The sequence below is a fragment of the Melospiza melodia genome, chromosome 1 (assembly GCF_035770615.1).
Source record: "Melospiza melodia melodia isolate bMelMel2 chromosome 1, bMelMel2.pri, whole genome shotgun sequence".
In the NCBI taxonomy this organism is placed as follows: domain Eukaryota; kingdom Metazoa; phylum Chordata; class Aves; order Passeriformes; family Passerellidae; genus Melospiza; species Melospiza melodia.
In genome coordinates this window covers 141,210,017-141,222,324 of record NC_086194.1, presented here as the reverse complement: position 1 = coordinate 141,222,324, position 12,308 = coordinate 141,210,017, and the positions used below count along the sequence as shown (strand labels likewise).

At 43.8% G+C, this 12,308-nt stretch overlaps 1 protein-coding gene across 1 annotated transcript; it reads left to right on the top strand.

Moving 5' to 3' along the window:
* Window positions 1-517: 517 nt before the first annotated feature.
* Window positions 518-2,806, top strand: MSC (musculin). Its single transcript, XM_063178082.1, has 2 exons — window positions 518-1,039; window positions 1,786-2,806. Exons 1-2 carry the CDS (start codon window positions 518-520, stop codon window positions 1,870-1,872), a joined length of 609 nt encoding a protein of 202 aa, XP_063034152.1. The 3' UTR covers window positions 1,873-2,806.
* Window positions 2,807-12,308: the final 9,502 nt, after the last annotated feature.

Here is a 12,308-nt window from a genome sequence, read left to right as displayed (position 1 = left end):
GGTCTCACTTAGCCCTTAGACACAGGGAGCGGTGCGCTTCTCCCCGCGCAAACATTGGCGGGACCAGCCCTGGAGATATTTTACGATCTCCGAGGAGAGGAGAGGGGTCTGTCCATTGGGAAAGGCGTGAACCCCAAGAGCGCACACACGCACGGAGACACCCCGCGTGTCTGTATAGCCCCACCCGCGAGTCTGTATAGCCCCCACACAGGGCTCTGGCTCCGCGCCCCGCTGCACCAGCCCCGCCGCGGAGCGCGGGCCAGCGCGGAGAGGCGCCGCCCCCGGCGCGGGGCTCCGCAGGGCCCGACCCCCGCCCCGCGCCCCTCTCCTCCCCTCCCGGCAGACGGTTCGCTCCGCGGACAGCCGATATATAGCGCTGTCAAGGGGCGCATCCCCCCTCCGCGCCCCCCCGCGCCCCCGCCCCGGCACGGACTCTCCGCGGCGGGGCCGCCCCGCTCTGGGCCGACTCGGCTCGGCCGTCCGCCCCCGCCCGCCTCCCCGCCGCCCGCCCGGGGCCATGTCCACGGGCTCCGCCAGCGAGGCGGAGGAGCTGCCCGAGATGGACCTGCGGGCGCTGCAGCTGGAATACCCGCCGCCGCCGGCCAAGCGCCAGCCCCGCGGCGAGCTCTACCCCTCGGGGGACAACTCCTCGGCGGCGGAGGAGGAGGAAGAGGAGGAAGAAGAGGAGGAAGAGGACGGCGAGGGCAGCTGCGCGGCGGGGCCGGCGGGCGGCGGCTGCAAGAGGAAACGGGCGCGGGGCGGCGGCCCCGGGGGCAAGAAGGCGGCGTCGGGGCCGCGGGGGCCGCCGCCCGAGGGGAAGCAGTCCCAGCGCAACGCGGCCAACGCGCGGGAGCGGGCGCGGATGCGGGTGCTGAGCAAGGCGTTCTCCCGGCTGAAGACGAGCCTGCCCTGGGTGCCGCCCGACACCAAGCTCTCCAAGCTGGACACGCTGCGCCTGGCGTCCAGCTACATCGCCCACCTCCGGCAGCTCCTGCAGGAGGACCGCTACGAGAACGGCTACGTCCATCCCGTCAACCTGGTACGGCGCGGGGGGCGGGCGGCATGCGGCCAGGGGGAATCCCGCCGGGAATCCCCGGGCGCCGCTCGGGACAGCCCCGCGGGCCGGTGCCCCGGGCAGGGGGCAGCGCTCAGGCCGTGCCCGCCCGGGAAGGAGCGGCGGGGCGGCCCTGGCTGCTTCGCAATTCCCGGGAGCCCTCGCACCGGGGCCGCGCTTGGCTTTGGGTGATGGCGGTTGTGTCAGTCCTGGGGAGTCAGAATAGGGGACCCTAAAGATTACATTCCTCGGGCATTAGGCAAGATTAATGTCCGAAAAAGGAGTAACTCGGTCTGCCGGCTGGCCTGCAGCACAAGCAGAGCGTCATGAGTTCATCGGTACAAAATTAAACGCCCGATGTTTGTCACAGGGGTAAAACGTTTTCTTATATGCAGCAGAGTGATTGTTTTGGAATAGTTTGTATGCTTTTTATTTATTAAATGATGCCAAGAGTTTCAAAGCAAGAGAAACATTGGAGTTTGGGTGTGAACAGTGTTGCTGACTATTGCGGACCTTCTGTGGAGCATTTTAATTATAATGAAAAACGTAATGAAAATATTTGTTAGAGGAACTCAGCTCTCTCTGTGCTTCCCACAGGGACTAAAACACGATGACGTGTTTTCAACTGAACCAGAGTTAGACATCTATCAGTAATAAAGCTCCAGTTTCATACCAGGATAAACTTTCTTTTAATATGAAATACCTTTTTTTTTTTTTTTTTTTGCTTACAGACTTGGCCGTTTGTGGTTTCAGGAAGACCTGACTCTGACACCAAAGAAGTTTCTACTGCCAGCAGATTATGTGGAACTACTGCATAGTCAGACTAAATTGAAGATTTCTTATTGTTGATCTTTTTTTTTTCTTTTAATGGGTTGGATATTTTTAAGAGCTGTGATTTATCAGCTCAGGACTAGAAGATGGAGCAAACTCCCATCTCTAACAGTGTTAAATCTGTATCCCTCATCATTCTTTCCCCTTAATATTCTGAGGGCAGATTATTTAAAGCAGTAAAGAATGGAGGTGGTTGAAGTTAGAGGTTTTATGAACTGACTGCAGCAGCTGAAGTCTAAGACTTGGCTTCATCATTCTTACCACTGCCTGAGGACCTGCTGTTCTGAGGCTTTTAAACTAATGGAAGAGGAATATAATGATATAGAATTAACAGCATGGACCAAAATACAATTCTACAAACTAACCCCAAACAGTGTTATTTCTATTGTAAAGCAAAACAGTATTTTAAAGTAGCTTTGAAAGTCAGATAGATTTATAATATATTTTGATGGCTTTTGTATTCATGGGTCTGGTTTATTGCAACGATGCAATTAGTCATACTTTTTTCTTTTGGTCCCTTTGATCAGAGTTTTCTTAAAAATGTGTAAGTGGACACATTCTGCTACAATCCATTGGAATTAAAGTAATTCCTTTGGTTATGTCTTGAAAGGCCACATGTAAGAATGTGGGACTGCCCTAGAAATGTGGCAGAGTTTCTGTGCCTTAATCTGGAAGGGAATTCTGCTTACTGTAAGGCCAGTGTGCATGTGTTTTAAAGAATGTGTTCGTATGATGCTGCAAAATAACAAGAATTCAAAGTGTTTTAAATATTTTTCCTGTACTGTTATGCTTATCATTGAGAAGTTTACTCTCAAACTAGTTAGTGTGTCATTTCCGTACAGATTCAAATGTTGTAATAAAAGAGGATGCCATCAAATAAGTTGCAAATGTAAATAACTCTATTTTTTTATAAATGACATTAAAAGCTTGGTTAAAATGACTTACTGGTACTGTGATAGTGTGTGTCTGCATCCATATGTGTCTTTGTAATGCATGTTCTTGAAACCCACTTTTGTAAACACAGTTATCTTCCCCATCTCTTGAAGGGAGAGCAACAGATTCAGATAAGAACACTTTCACCCCAAACAATTCATTTGAGGTGCAGTACTGTATCAATCTGCAGGGATAGCCAAGTTTTAACAACTTACAGAATGCTCTGTAGTATTCTCTTCTGTGAAGCAGAAGAATAAATAAATGCAGATTAAGAAATCAGTGTCATATAGTGTAATAGCTCCTTTTGCTGGTTTTTGGCATTTCCATATGTAATGTGTTTTGGTTTTATCTGTATTTTTGCAGTGGGAAAATCAGATTAATTTTCTTATTTGAGGACAGAATTTTCCTGTTTTAAGATTAAAACTCCTGAGATAAGATACTACTTTTCTCAAAATATTTTATCAGCAGTTAACTCCGAGTAAGGGAGAAAACTGAATTCCTTTAGAGAAGAAACAGCCACCTCTTCCTAATATAAGCAGTGAGGAGGAAGAAACATTTGTTTAACAAGAAACAGTTTAAGCTAATTTGTTGTCATCCTATGTTGTCAAGTCATCCTATGTTTTAGATTTCTGGTTTGAAATACTGCCAAGAAGACCAAGTCTGACTATTGGTAGTGTCCTGCAAGTAGGTGAACTGCAGAAAATTGGTTTTCTTCTTGTGAAATATAAAATAATCCAGAGACACTGCAAAATAAAATGAAAACACAGTCCATATCTGATGAAAGTGTTGCTTCTAGGGATTTGGGGGCAAGCTGTACAGAGACCATAATATAATTTAACTTCCATTTTTTTCCAGAGAAAGTCTGTGAAAGAAGAGGGCTATCTTAATTTGCAGTTAATGTAGCTGAGCTGGAACTCCACCTCACTTCCTCTAGGAAGCTTTATAAAAAGAAAAGAACATAAACAATAAAGCAAAAGTGAAGGACCTTTAGGAAGGCATAAGGTATGAGAAAACTCAACCAATGTTTATCTGAACCCTAAGAAAAAGATTATTCAGCAGTTTAACTAAGGTACCACTTGAGATAATCTCAGTTGTGATACTTAGCTGGTTTTGGCCTTGATCCCAGCTGTAATTGGTTAATGACTCTAGGAGATCAGAAAAAACAAGGAAAGCTGGAGAACTTTAAACATTATAGAAAAGTCTGTGCAGAGTGATGGAAAAAAATGTTCAGTGTATATTCCCAAATATGAAGTGGTTATGTTAAGTAAATACAGTAGATCAAAACAGGGGGAGAGGAGTGTGACATGAAGAAAAACATAGGATTGCTTCCACCCATGCGCCATACTGTATGCTCTCAAGCACATTTTTCTTTGTGGCTGCATGATAAATAGAAATACTTTCTTCAGAAAGTAATGAATGCACTTACTGCATTTGTTACGTAACAGACACATCCATATGGTGGTGGTGTCCCAGCAGACCGTCGGTGGTTTTACAACAGAAGTAAACAGTGGCCTCAGGTGACATTTAATGTCAAAATCTGGAGAGAAAATGACAGATTTTAGATACTGAATGTTGTACAAGGCTCGTTTTGTTTCTTTTACATACCTCTATATGGAGATATATGTATTAGTGTATACTTATTTTTCTTAATATAGCAGTTAGGGATGTTTAGATTTCTCCAGTAAGGATCTGATATTTAAAATCATTAATTTTAATCCTTAGGTCTATAAATACTGTTTTTAAAAAGTAAATTAATCTTCTTCTCTCTCAATGAGATGTATTCTATGATTAGGAAAAAAATCACGTAACTGAACAGGTTCCATGTGGGTTTGTCCTGAGATGAAGGCTGATGTCTTTCCAGGGAAATGCCAGGTAAGTCATATATTCTGGAATTCCTCACATATAAAGACACACCAAAAATACATGATTGTTGTTTTGAAACATTTTTTGAAACTCAGATGAAAGTCAGATCCATTCTTTACATGAATGAAGTCATCAAAATATTTTAAAATGCTATTTTTAAGCATTAATAGATTCCACTGAAACACAATAGAAGTCTTCGTCTTTTTTTAATGTAGTTTATGACAACCTGATATGGTAAATTAATTTCATTTGTAAAATCTGACTGTTGGGTTTGTCTGGATAGTTACAGAGGTGTGTGGAAGGGAGATTTAAAATGAGAAACAACCTCACATATCTACAGTTCACCAGCACAGAAGGTAAGAAATACACACATTTTTATTAGACTTGGCAAGTTTATGCTTGATGATTTTGGGTTGTATTAATGTTCCTTGCACAAGGTAAAAGATGAACCCTTCTTGATCCCATAAAGTTATGCAGAATTTGCTGAAGCTGTTTGACAAATAAAATGCCAAATTACCTGCAACTGCTATTCTGCCAAAACCTGTTTCATGTGAAGTCTGACTGGCAGATTACCTGCATTGACTTCTGGGGCAAACTGTCCACATATAAGGAGGAACACTTGCCTCCCAACAATATTTTTATGACTTTAGACTAATGTTGTGTGGTCTTTTGTTTTGTCTCTATTCTGTGTGGAAATGTGATGGAGCAGATCATTAGCCATCATTAACCTTTCCTTTGCAATGCATGTGTTTGCTTACACAAGGGAAATATGTCTCTTATATTGAAAATGTTAACAATTCTGAGCAAAACAAACATAGTTTGCATATAAAAAATATATACTTTTCCCTCTTAGAACCTTTATACATGTACTATTTAAAGAACTCTCAGCTACTCTAAGGATTCTCAGTAAAAATTTGATTTTTTTGTCTAAGTAAAGGTGACTCTGTAAGCAATACAGTTGCCATAGGGGCTTCCCAGGTGAAATGGGGAGTTGAATAAATTATTGTAAGATCTCAATAAGTACCTGAAAATTACTCTGCCTTTATTGACTCTAAAAGGACCCTAAGAGGACCAACTGCACGATTCAGTTAAATATTGAATGCTTTAGTTAAATATCTAATGTTGGGAGAGATATAGGCAGGTTTAAATGCCAGAACTTTATATGAGCAAAGGAAGCTAAAAAGAAGGAAGAAGGGGGATTTAGAGCCACTCAGCAATACAATCCTATAGTAACCTGTTAAGCAAATAATATATACATTATTTGGTATGTGAAATAATGTGGAAAGCTGTCCATTCTACTGAGCAATAGTCACTTCTCCACAAGTAACTAATTGCATGTAATGGTGAATTTGCACTTGGTATGGCAGGACAGGTTCTCACCAAGACTTGTTCCAGTGATACCTTAGAATAAAGGTTCCACCACTGGACAGAGTTTATTGCACTTCAGCTGAAAAATGTGTACACAGATATTTTCTTCAGTGCACAGAGAACAGATGCTGAGCTGTCTTGAGGACCCTAAACACCTACATCCTACATGATTTTATTATAATCTGACAAGAGGGCTTTGGGGTGAGCTGCTACATTAAGCAGAAACTTGTGCTATCACAGTGCAGGCTGGTTAGGATTCAGGTACTAATTAGGAATGGGTCTCAGTATTTTCCTTGGCTCTGAAAAATGTGTTAATGCGAATTAGTAAAAAAAAAAAAAAAAAAGCCTTAGTTAGAATGCAGAATGTGAGAATCTTACTAGAGTTAAAATTCCTAGAAAAAACAGCTGAAAGGATTAATGTAGTTATCTGTCCATCAAGTCAAGCAAAACTGAGAACTTGTGGCTGATGTAGAGCTGAGGAATTTCTCCTGTAATATTGAGGCTCTGACAGTCTGGGAGGGTCTGGGACTAGAAATATGTGGTGACACTCAGAAGTATAACTAACCTTGATGTGACTGGAATTTAGCAAGCAAAGGAAATCACTCTATCTTTTCATTGCAGTGAAACTGTTAAAAAGAATTCACATTTCCAGGGTTAAAAATAACTCAGAGTGTAACAAGAAAAGCTCTCTGTGACAACAAAGCAGGCAGAACTTTGAGTCAGAATAATTGCAAAAACATAACCCTAATCTAAGCAAACAGGCTGCTCAGCATTTGGGACAAAAAGTCACGAGAACAGCAGAGGATTGCATCACTGTGTAAGTGTTTATGAAGGCCTGTGTAGTAAGCACAGAACACATGAAGGGCACGGGAAACAGCACCTTTATCTCCTTTATCTTACAGGAAATTTCACAGGAACAACAAAAATAAGATCAATGGACAATAAAGCAAAAATTAATGGCTCACTTTCTAATTTTAATTCCAAGTTGCTGTGATGGCAGAAGGTACATCATTAGCACCTTAAATCCCACAGTCAGTAAAAGGTATTAAGTTAATGTAAGCATGACTATTCATAGAAAATTGGGATTGGAACAGCACAAGCAATTATTGTATTCTTTGAATTTTGTCCACTTCAAAGGGGACCAAAAAAGAGATACATAGCTATTTACAAGGAAGGTGATTTGAAGTCCTGAAAAAGCCTTATATTCCTGTGTGTGACATTTTCATGTTATGTATGGATATGCTTGGGACTGTAAGGTCTATTAGGATAGCTCTGTATAACTGTGGAGGTTGTAAAAGATCACCCTGTGTATGCAGGAAGACCTCTGGGGCGCTCAAACCCCAGAACCACAACTAAATGTCAACACAGGAAAAACACACATCACATTCATTTGGATTGTGCCCAATTCTTGCCCTTTTCATTGGAAAAGGAGAAAAACTTGTGGTGTTTGGGGAATGATTGAGTAAATGACATTTTGACATAAGAGGGGAAAAAACCACAATGAGAAAAAGTAATCTTTTTCTGTAGGACCCCTGGATTAAAACTAAACTGCCAAATTTGTGGAGTTATAATGAAGACCATTATAAGGAACTACTCCTCAAGAGTAAATTTGTCGTCATCCACTAGAAATGAAGTGTCAGCTGGAGGTACATGGAGATAAATGTATGAAATTCAGCTCTCTGTACAGATATTTGGATTACAAGTTTAGTGTTTAACAGCATCACAGTGATGTTATGAAGCATAAACTGAAAACTCTCTTGAAAGACAGCTCTGAGGTGTCTTATCCTGACTAAGGTGTAACTATATGTCATTCACAGAATCACACAGAACTTCTGAAATACAGTACCCACTTGTGCATAATATGAATTGTACCACAGCCTGTACTAAACCTGCCCCATGGAGATGTCTTGAGTTAAAAAGAAATGGTGGCCAGAAGCACTGCTCGGCATGGCAGCTTCAGTGTCTATGTTGTCATGTTTTTGGAGAGGTCCCTGCTTGGTTTGTGGGTTTGTTGTGGGACATGTGCCATTCTCCCAAGCACTGCCAAGCCACAGTTATTGAGGCAGCAGTAGAGAGGGATCATTTACAAAATACAGTTGAAGTCATAGTATTCTGGAGATTGAGAGTGTACAGTCATAAGCAGCATGCACACAAACTAGCCCAGGACAGGTAGCCTCAAAGCCAGAAGAGAGTCTTTGTCGAACAGCTCTTTGTGCTATTTAGTACTTTAGACATAACCTCTGTATTGTAAGTGAAGTCTCCAGTCCACGGAACCTCCTATGTTTTATTTTTGGTTTAGATTTTTCTCTATTTTTGATTCTTCTGGGCAGAGAAGACCATGCATCCCTTCATTCTTATGTATCTATCACCAAGAAGCCTTACATCTGACCAGGATGTTACCAAACATCTGAGCAAAATGAATGAAAATCCTGACATTACACTGTAGATCCTACTGCTGAAGCTGAATAGAATCCTTAGGATTGTAAAATTTCTCTAAGGACATTGAGTGCAACCATTAACCAGCCACTGCCATGTTCACTACTAAAATGTATCCCCAAGTGCCAAATGTTTTTTGAAGTTTTCCAGGAATGGTATTTCCACCACTTCCCTGAGCAAACTAGGTAGGTGATTTCAGTTCAGTTTTATGTCCAGCTCCCTTGTAATATATGCACCAGTGTGCAAGACAGTGGCAAGTCTAGCAGTGGATTGAAAGACAGCAGGTCATTTTTTTTTCTGAGTATAGTTTAACACTAGAATGTTACTGTACATGAGGCATCAAAGCAATATAACAATCCCTATTTCCTCTTCCAGGTTTTCAGTGAGTGTCTCAAGTAGTAAATATTAAATAAACCCTTTTATTTTTTTTTCGCTTCTTAGATATGTCAGTATTGTAAAGACAAAAAAAAAGCTCTTTTTTTTCAACATTTAAGACAAAATGGACAAATTATGATTTACAGAATTTTTCTGACAGCAGCCACTTTGGATACCTACAGACATAGAAAGACACATTTCCCAAACTCTGGTTATCCCACAAAAGTGTGCCTCTGATGAGGATGGGGAGACAGGCCTGGGTGGCCTCAGCATCTCCGGCTGGCACAAGGGTTTCCCCTCTGTCATGGAGACGTGCCTGGCTCTTTTCTGAGATGACTCCTGGAGAACTGGCAGCTGGCTGGGAGACATGAGCAAGAGGAAAGAAATTCAGGTGAAACAAGGAGAAAAACTGATTTGTAAAGAGCCTGCAGATACAGCCAAAAGGGCTATGATGGATTTGGAAAAATCTCGGGGTGGGATGAACATACTCACCATTTCAAAAATATTTAAATACACCTATAGAAAGGACTAGAGGGGGATTATCTAGTTAGGCTAGCTTAGAACCATAGAATGATAGAATTATTAAGGTTGGAAAAGATCTTTAGTATCACCAAGTCCAACCATCAGCATGTGAGCTTGTTGACTCACTCCTAAGCATTATTTTATTTAATAAAGGAGTATCAGCATCAAATACTGATGGAGGACTCCTAAGTCCTCTGCACCTGATGCAGAGCGGGCACCTCTTTTCTTGGCACTGGGCAGCACCGTCCCGTTTGAAGTGTCCGAGAGTGCCGCCTCCTCCCTCAGCTCCCTCGGGTGACAGAGCCGCTCCCGGGCCGCTGCTGCCCCCTTGCTCCTCCTGCGGGCACGCAGCGCCCCGGGCCGGCGGCGGAGTCAGGCCCGCCCGCAGGGAGGAGCTGGGACAGGCGGGATCGGCCCCGCAGGCGGGGCACGGGCGCCCCCCGGTGGCTCCCTGGGTGAAGAATCTTTTCTTCCTGTCCGACCTGAACCTCCCCTGACACAGCCTCAGGCCGTTCCCTCGGGCCGTTCCCTCGGGCCGTTCCCTCGGCTGCTGCGCTGGGCACCACAAAAGGGAGATCAGTGCCTGCCCCTCCTCTTCCCCTCATGAGGGAATTGTAACTGCAGTGAGGTCACCCCTCACGTTCCTCCAGGCTGAGCAGACCAAGTGAGCTCAGCCGCTGTCTTCCCCTGAGGGCCCTTCACCATCCTCATTGCCCTCCTTTGGAGGCTCTGTGATAGTTTAATGTCTTTTTGATATTGAGGAGCCCAAAGCTGCCCCCAGCACTGGAGATGAGGCTGTCCCAGTGCCAAGCAGAGTGGGACAATCGCCTCCCTTGCCTGATGCTGTGCCTGATGCCCCCAAGACAGGGTTGGCCCTCCTGGCTGCCGGGGCACTGCTGGCTCAGATTCAACTTGCCATTGACCGGGACCCCCAGGTTCTTTTCCACTTTCCAGCCTTTTCCCTTTCCAGCCTCTCATTCCCCAGTCTGTCCATACATCCAGGGTCACCCCACCCCAGGTGCAAAATCCAGAACGTTCCCTTGTGGAGCTTCATATGGTTGGTGACTGCTCAGAGCATTAGGAATAAATGATGTGAGGATCAGCATTAGGAATGGTGTGAGGGCCCTTGGTGCCAGCCACGGCTCCTTCAATAAACCCATCATGGATGGTGAGGCCTAAGGAGCCTCCTGAGGGGGGTCTGTGTGTGTACGGGCTGCCCACAGCTCCAGTGGAAAATCCCTGAACGTCCCCAGCACCCCATTCCCTGCCAATGTGGCCATGAAGAAACACAGGAACAGGAAGCAGTTGCGAAGGTGGTGTATGCATGGCTCCATATAGTGTGGCACCGACCCAGAACAAAATAAAAGCATTAAAAGAAGATGAGAGGGAGAGGAGCCTCCCAGGATGCAGGGTCCAGCCTGCACCAAGAGGCCTGGCTAGCTCAGTGTGGCTCACTCCTGGCCACTTTACAGCCATAGAACAGCCCTTGCCTCAGCAGATTTTGAGTTTCCCCCATCAGGGCTGGGACCTCTTGTGGTGAACGACCCTGGGGATGCTCCACAACCTGCTCTTGGTGTTCTTTTCCAGCACAGGGTTCCCTGAGGCATTGCTTATTTACACTGGCTGTTTTATTTGGAAAGTAATGACAACCTGTAATCCTGAATGAAAGGGTCAGTATGGAAAAGGACAGCTACATCTTGTGGTCAGAATGGGAGACAGGGAGTTCTCATTTGCTGGGCTATGGAATAATATTTAACTTTTCATTTCTCTGTACTTGCCTGATGGTGTTCAGATATGTCTTGGGCTGCAAAAACCATTCAGAACTTCTATTAGTAAATAAAAATAAGTAAAGGAATGGCAATATTTTGTTACTATGACTCTCTTTAGGCAATTAGAAAGTAACAAATATCTAAGTATACAAACACAATCTTAGTATGACAATCTGTACTGATATTTTTGTAGACTGAGTGGTCCTTTTAATTCATTTCTCCCTCATTTTTTGATTTAGATAAGAGAGAAAGGGATTTTTTTTTGTGGCTCCAGTACAAGAGGCCTACTTGAATCAACCCCTTTGCATAACCTTCTGAACGTTTTAATGAAATAAACATAGTGTTATGCATTCATTAACAAATACTGGTTTTATACCCAAAGTACTGAGCGAGGAAAAGTGAGGCTGACCTGATTTCAGACATTCAAAGCATCCAGTAAGAAAGTAAGAAATAATTTCTCAAGGTCAGCTCTCAAAAGCTGGGGCCAGGACAACAGTGGTGACAGGGCAATAGTAATGCAGGGAACATGCCTGGGGTGAGAGGGACAGGAGTCAAACTCAGTCTTGCCCTGTGCACCAAAGCTGTTTTCAGCTGTATGCTGAGGCAATAGGAGCAAACCTCCTACATTCCCAAAGACCAGAAGCTGGCAACTTTCCAGCAATGGCTAGAATTGCAGATGTTCAAGACACTTCATATTTTTCCCCTTTATTGCCTTAAACACAGGAATGAAAGACATAAACTCTGTCCCATTGCTTCTTATCTGGTCTGACAGCTCCTCACCCCTGCACAGGAATTAAAGAAATAAAACATCTTCTTGTTACAAGTTAACCTACCTCACATCTGCTTATATTAGGTAGAGGCTTCAGTCTTATCTCTCCCATCACAGAACAAGGGATGCAGCCTGAAAAAAGCGGACAAGATCTGTGGCAGATAAAGAAAAAAATGCAGAAGGGATTTTTTCCTCCTCTATCCATAGACTGATTCAACAGAGAACTACTGACTGCAGTTAGGAAAATCTACTACTATCAGTACCACCCATCAGGAATACCAGAAATGGCACTATGATGATACCTAGATTTACTGTGTCTCTGTGTTCTTTCTTATGAAGCAACCATTGCAGAAATTTGAGCTGTCTCCTTGTACCTTCACCTTTTCAC

Coding starts and splice junctions, on each gene's coding strand:
- MSC (XM_063178082.1), top strand. CDS start 518: ATGTCCACGGGCTCCGCCAGCGAGGCGGAGGAGCTGCCCGAGATGGAC. Junction 1,040..1,785: donor ACGTCCATCCCGTCAACCTG/GTACGGCGCGGG, acceptor TTTTGCTTACAG/ACTTGGCCGTTTGTGGTTTC.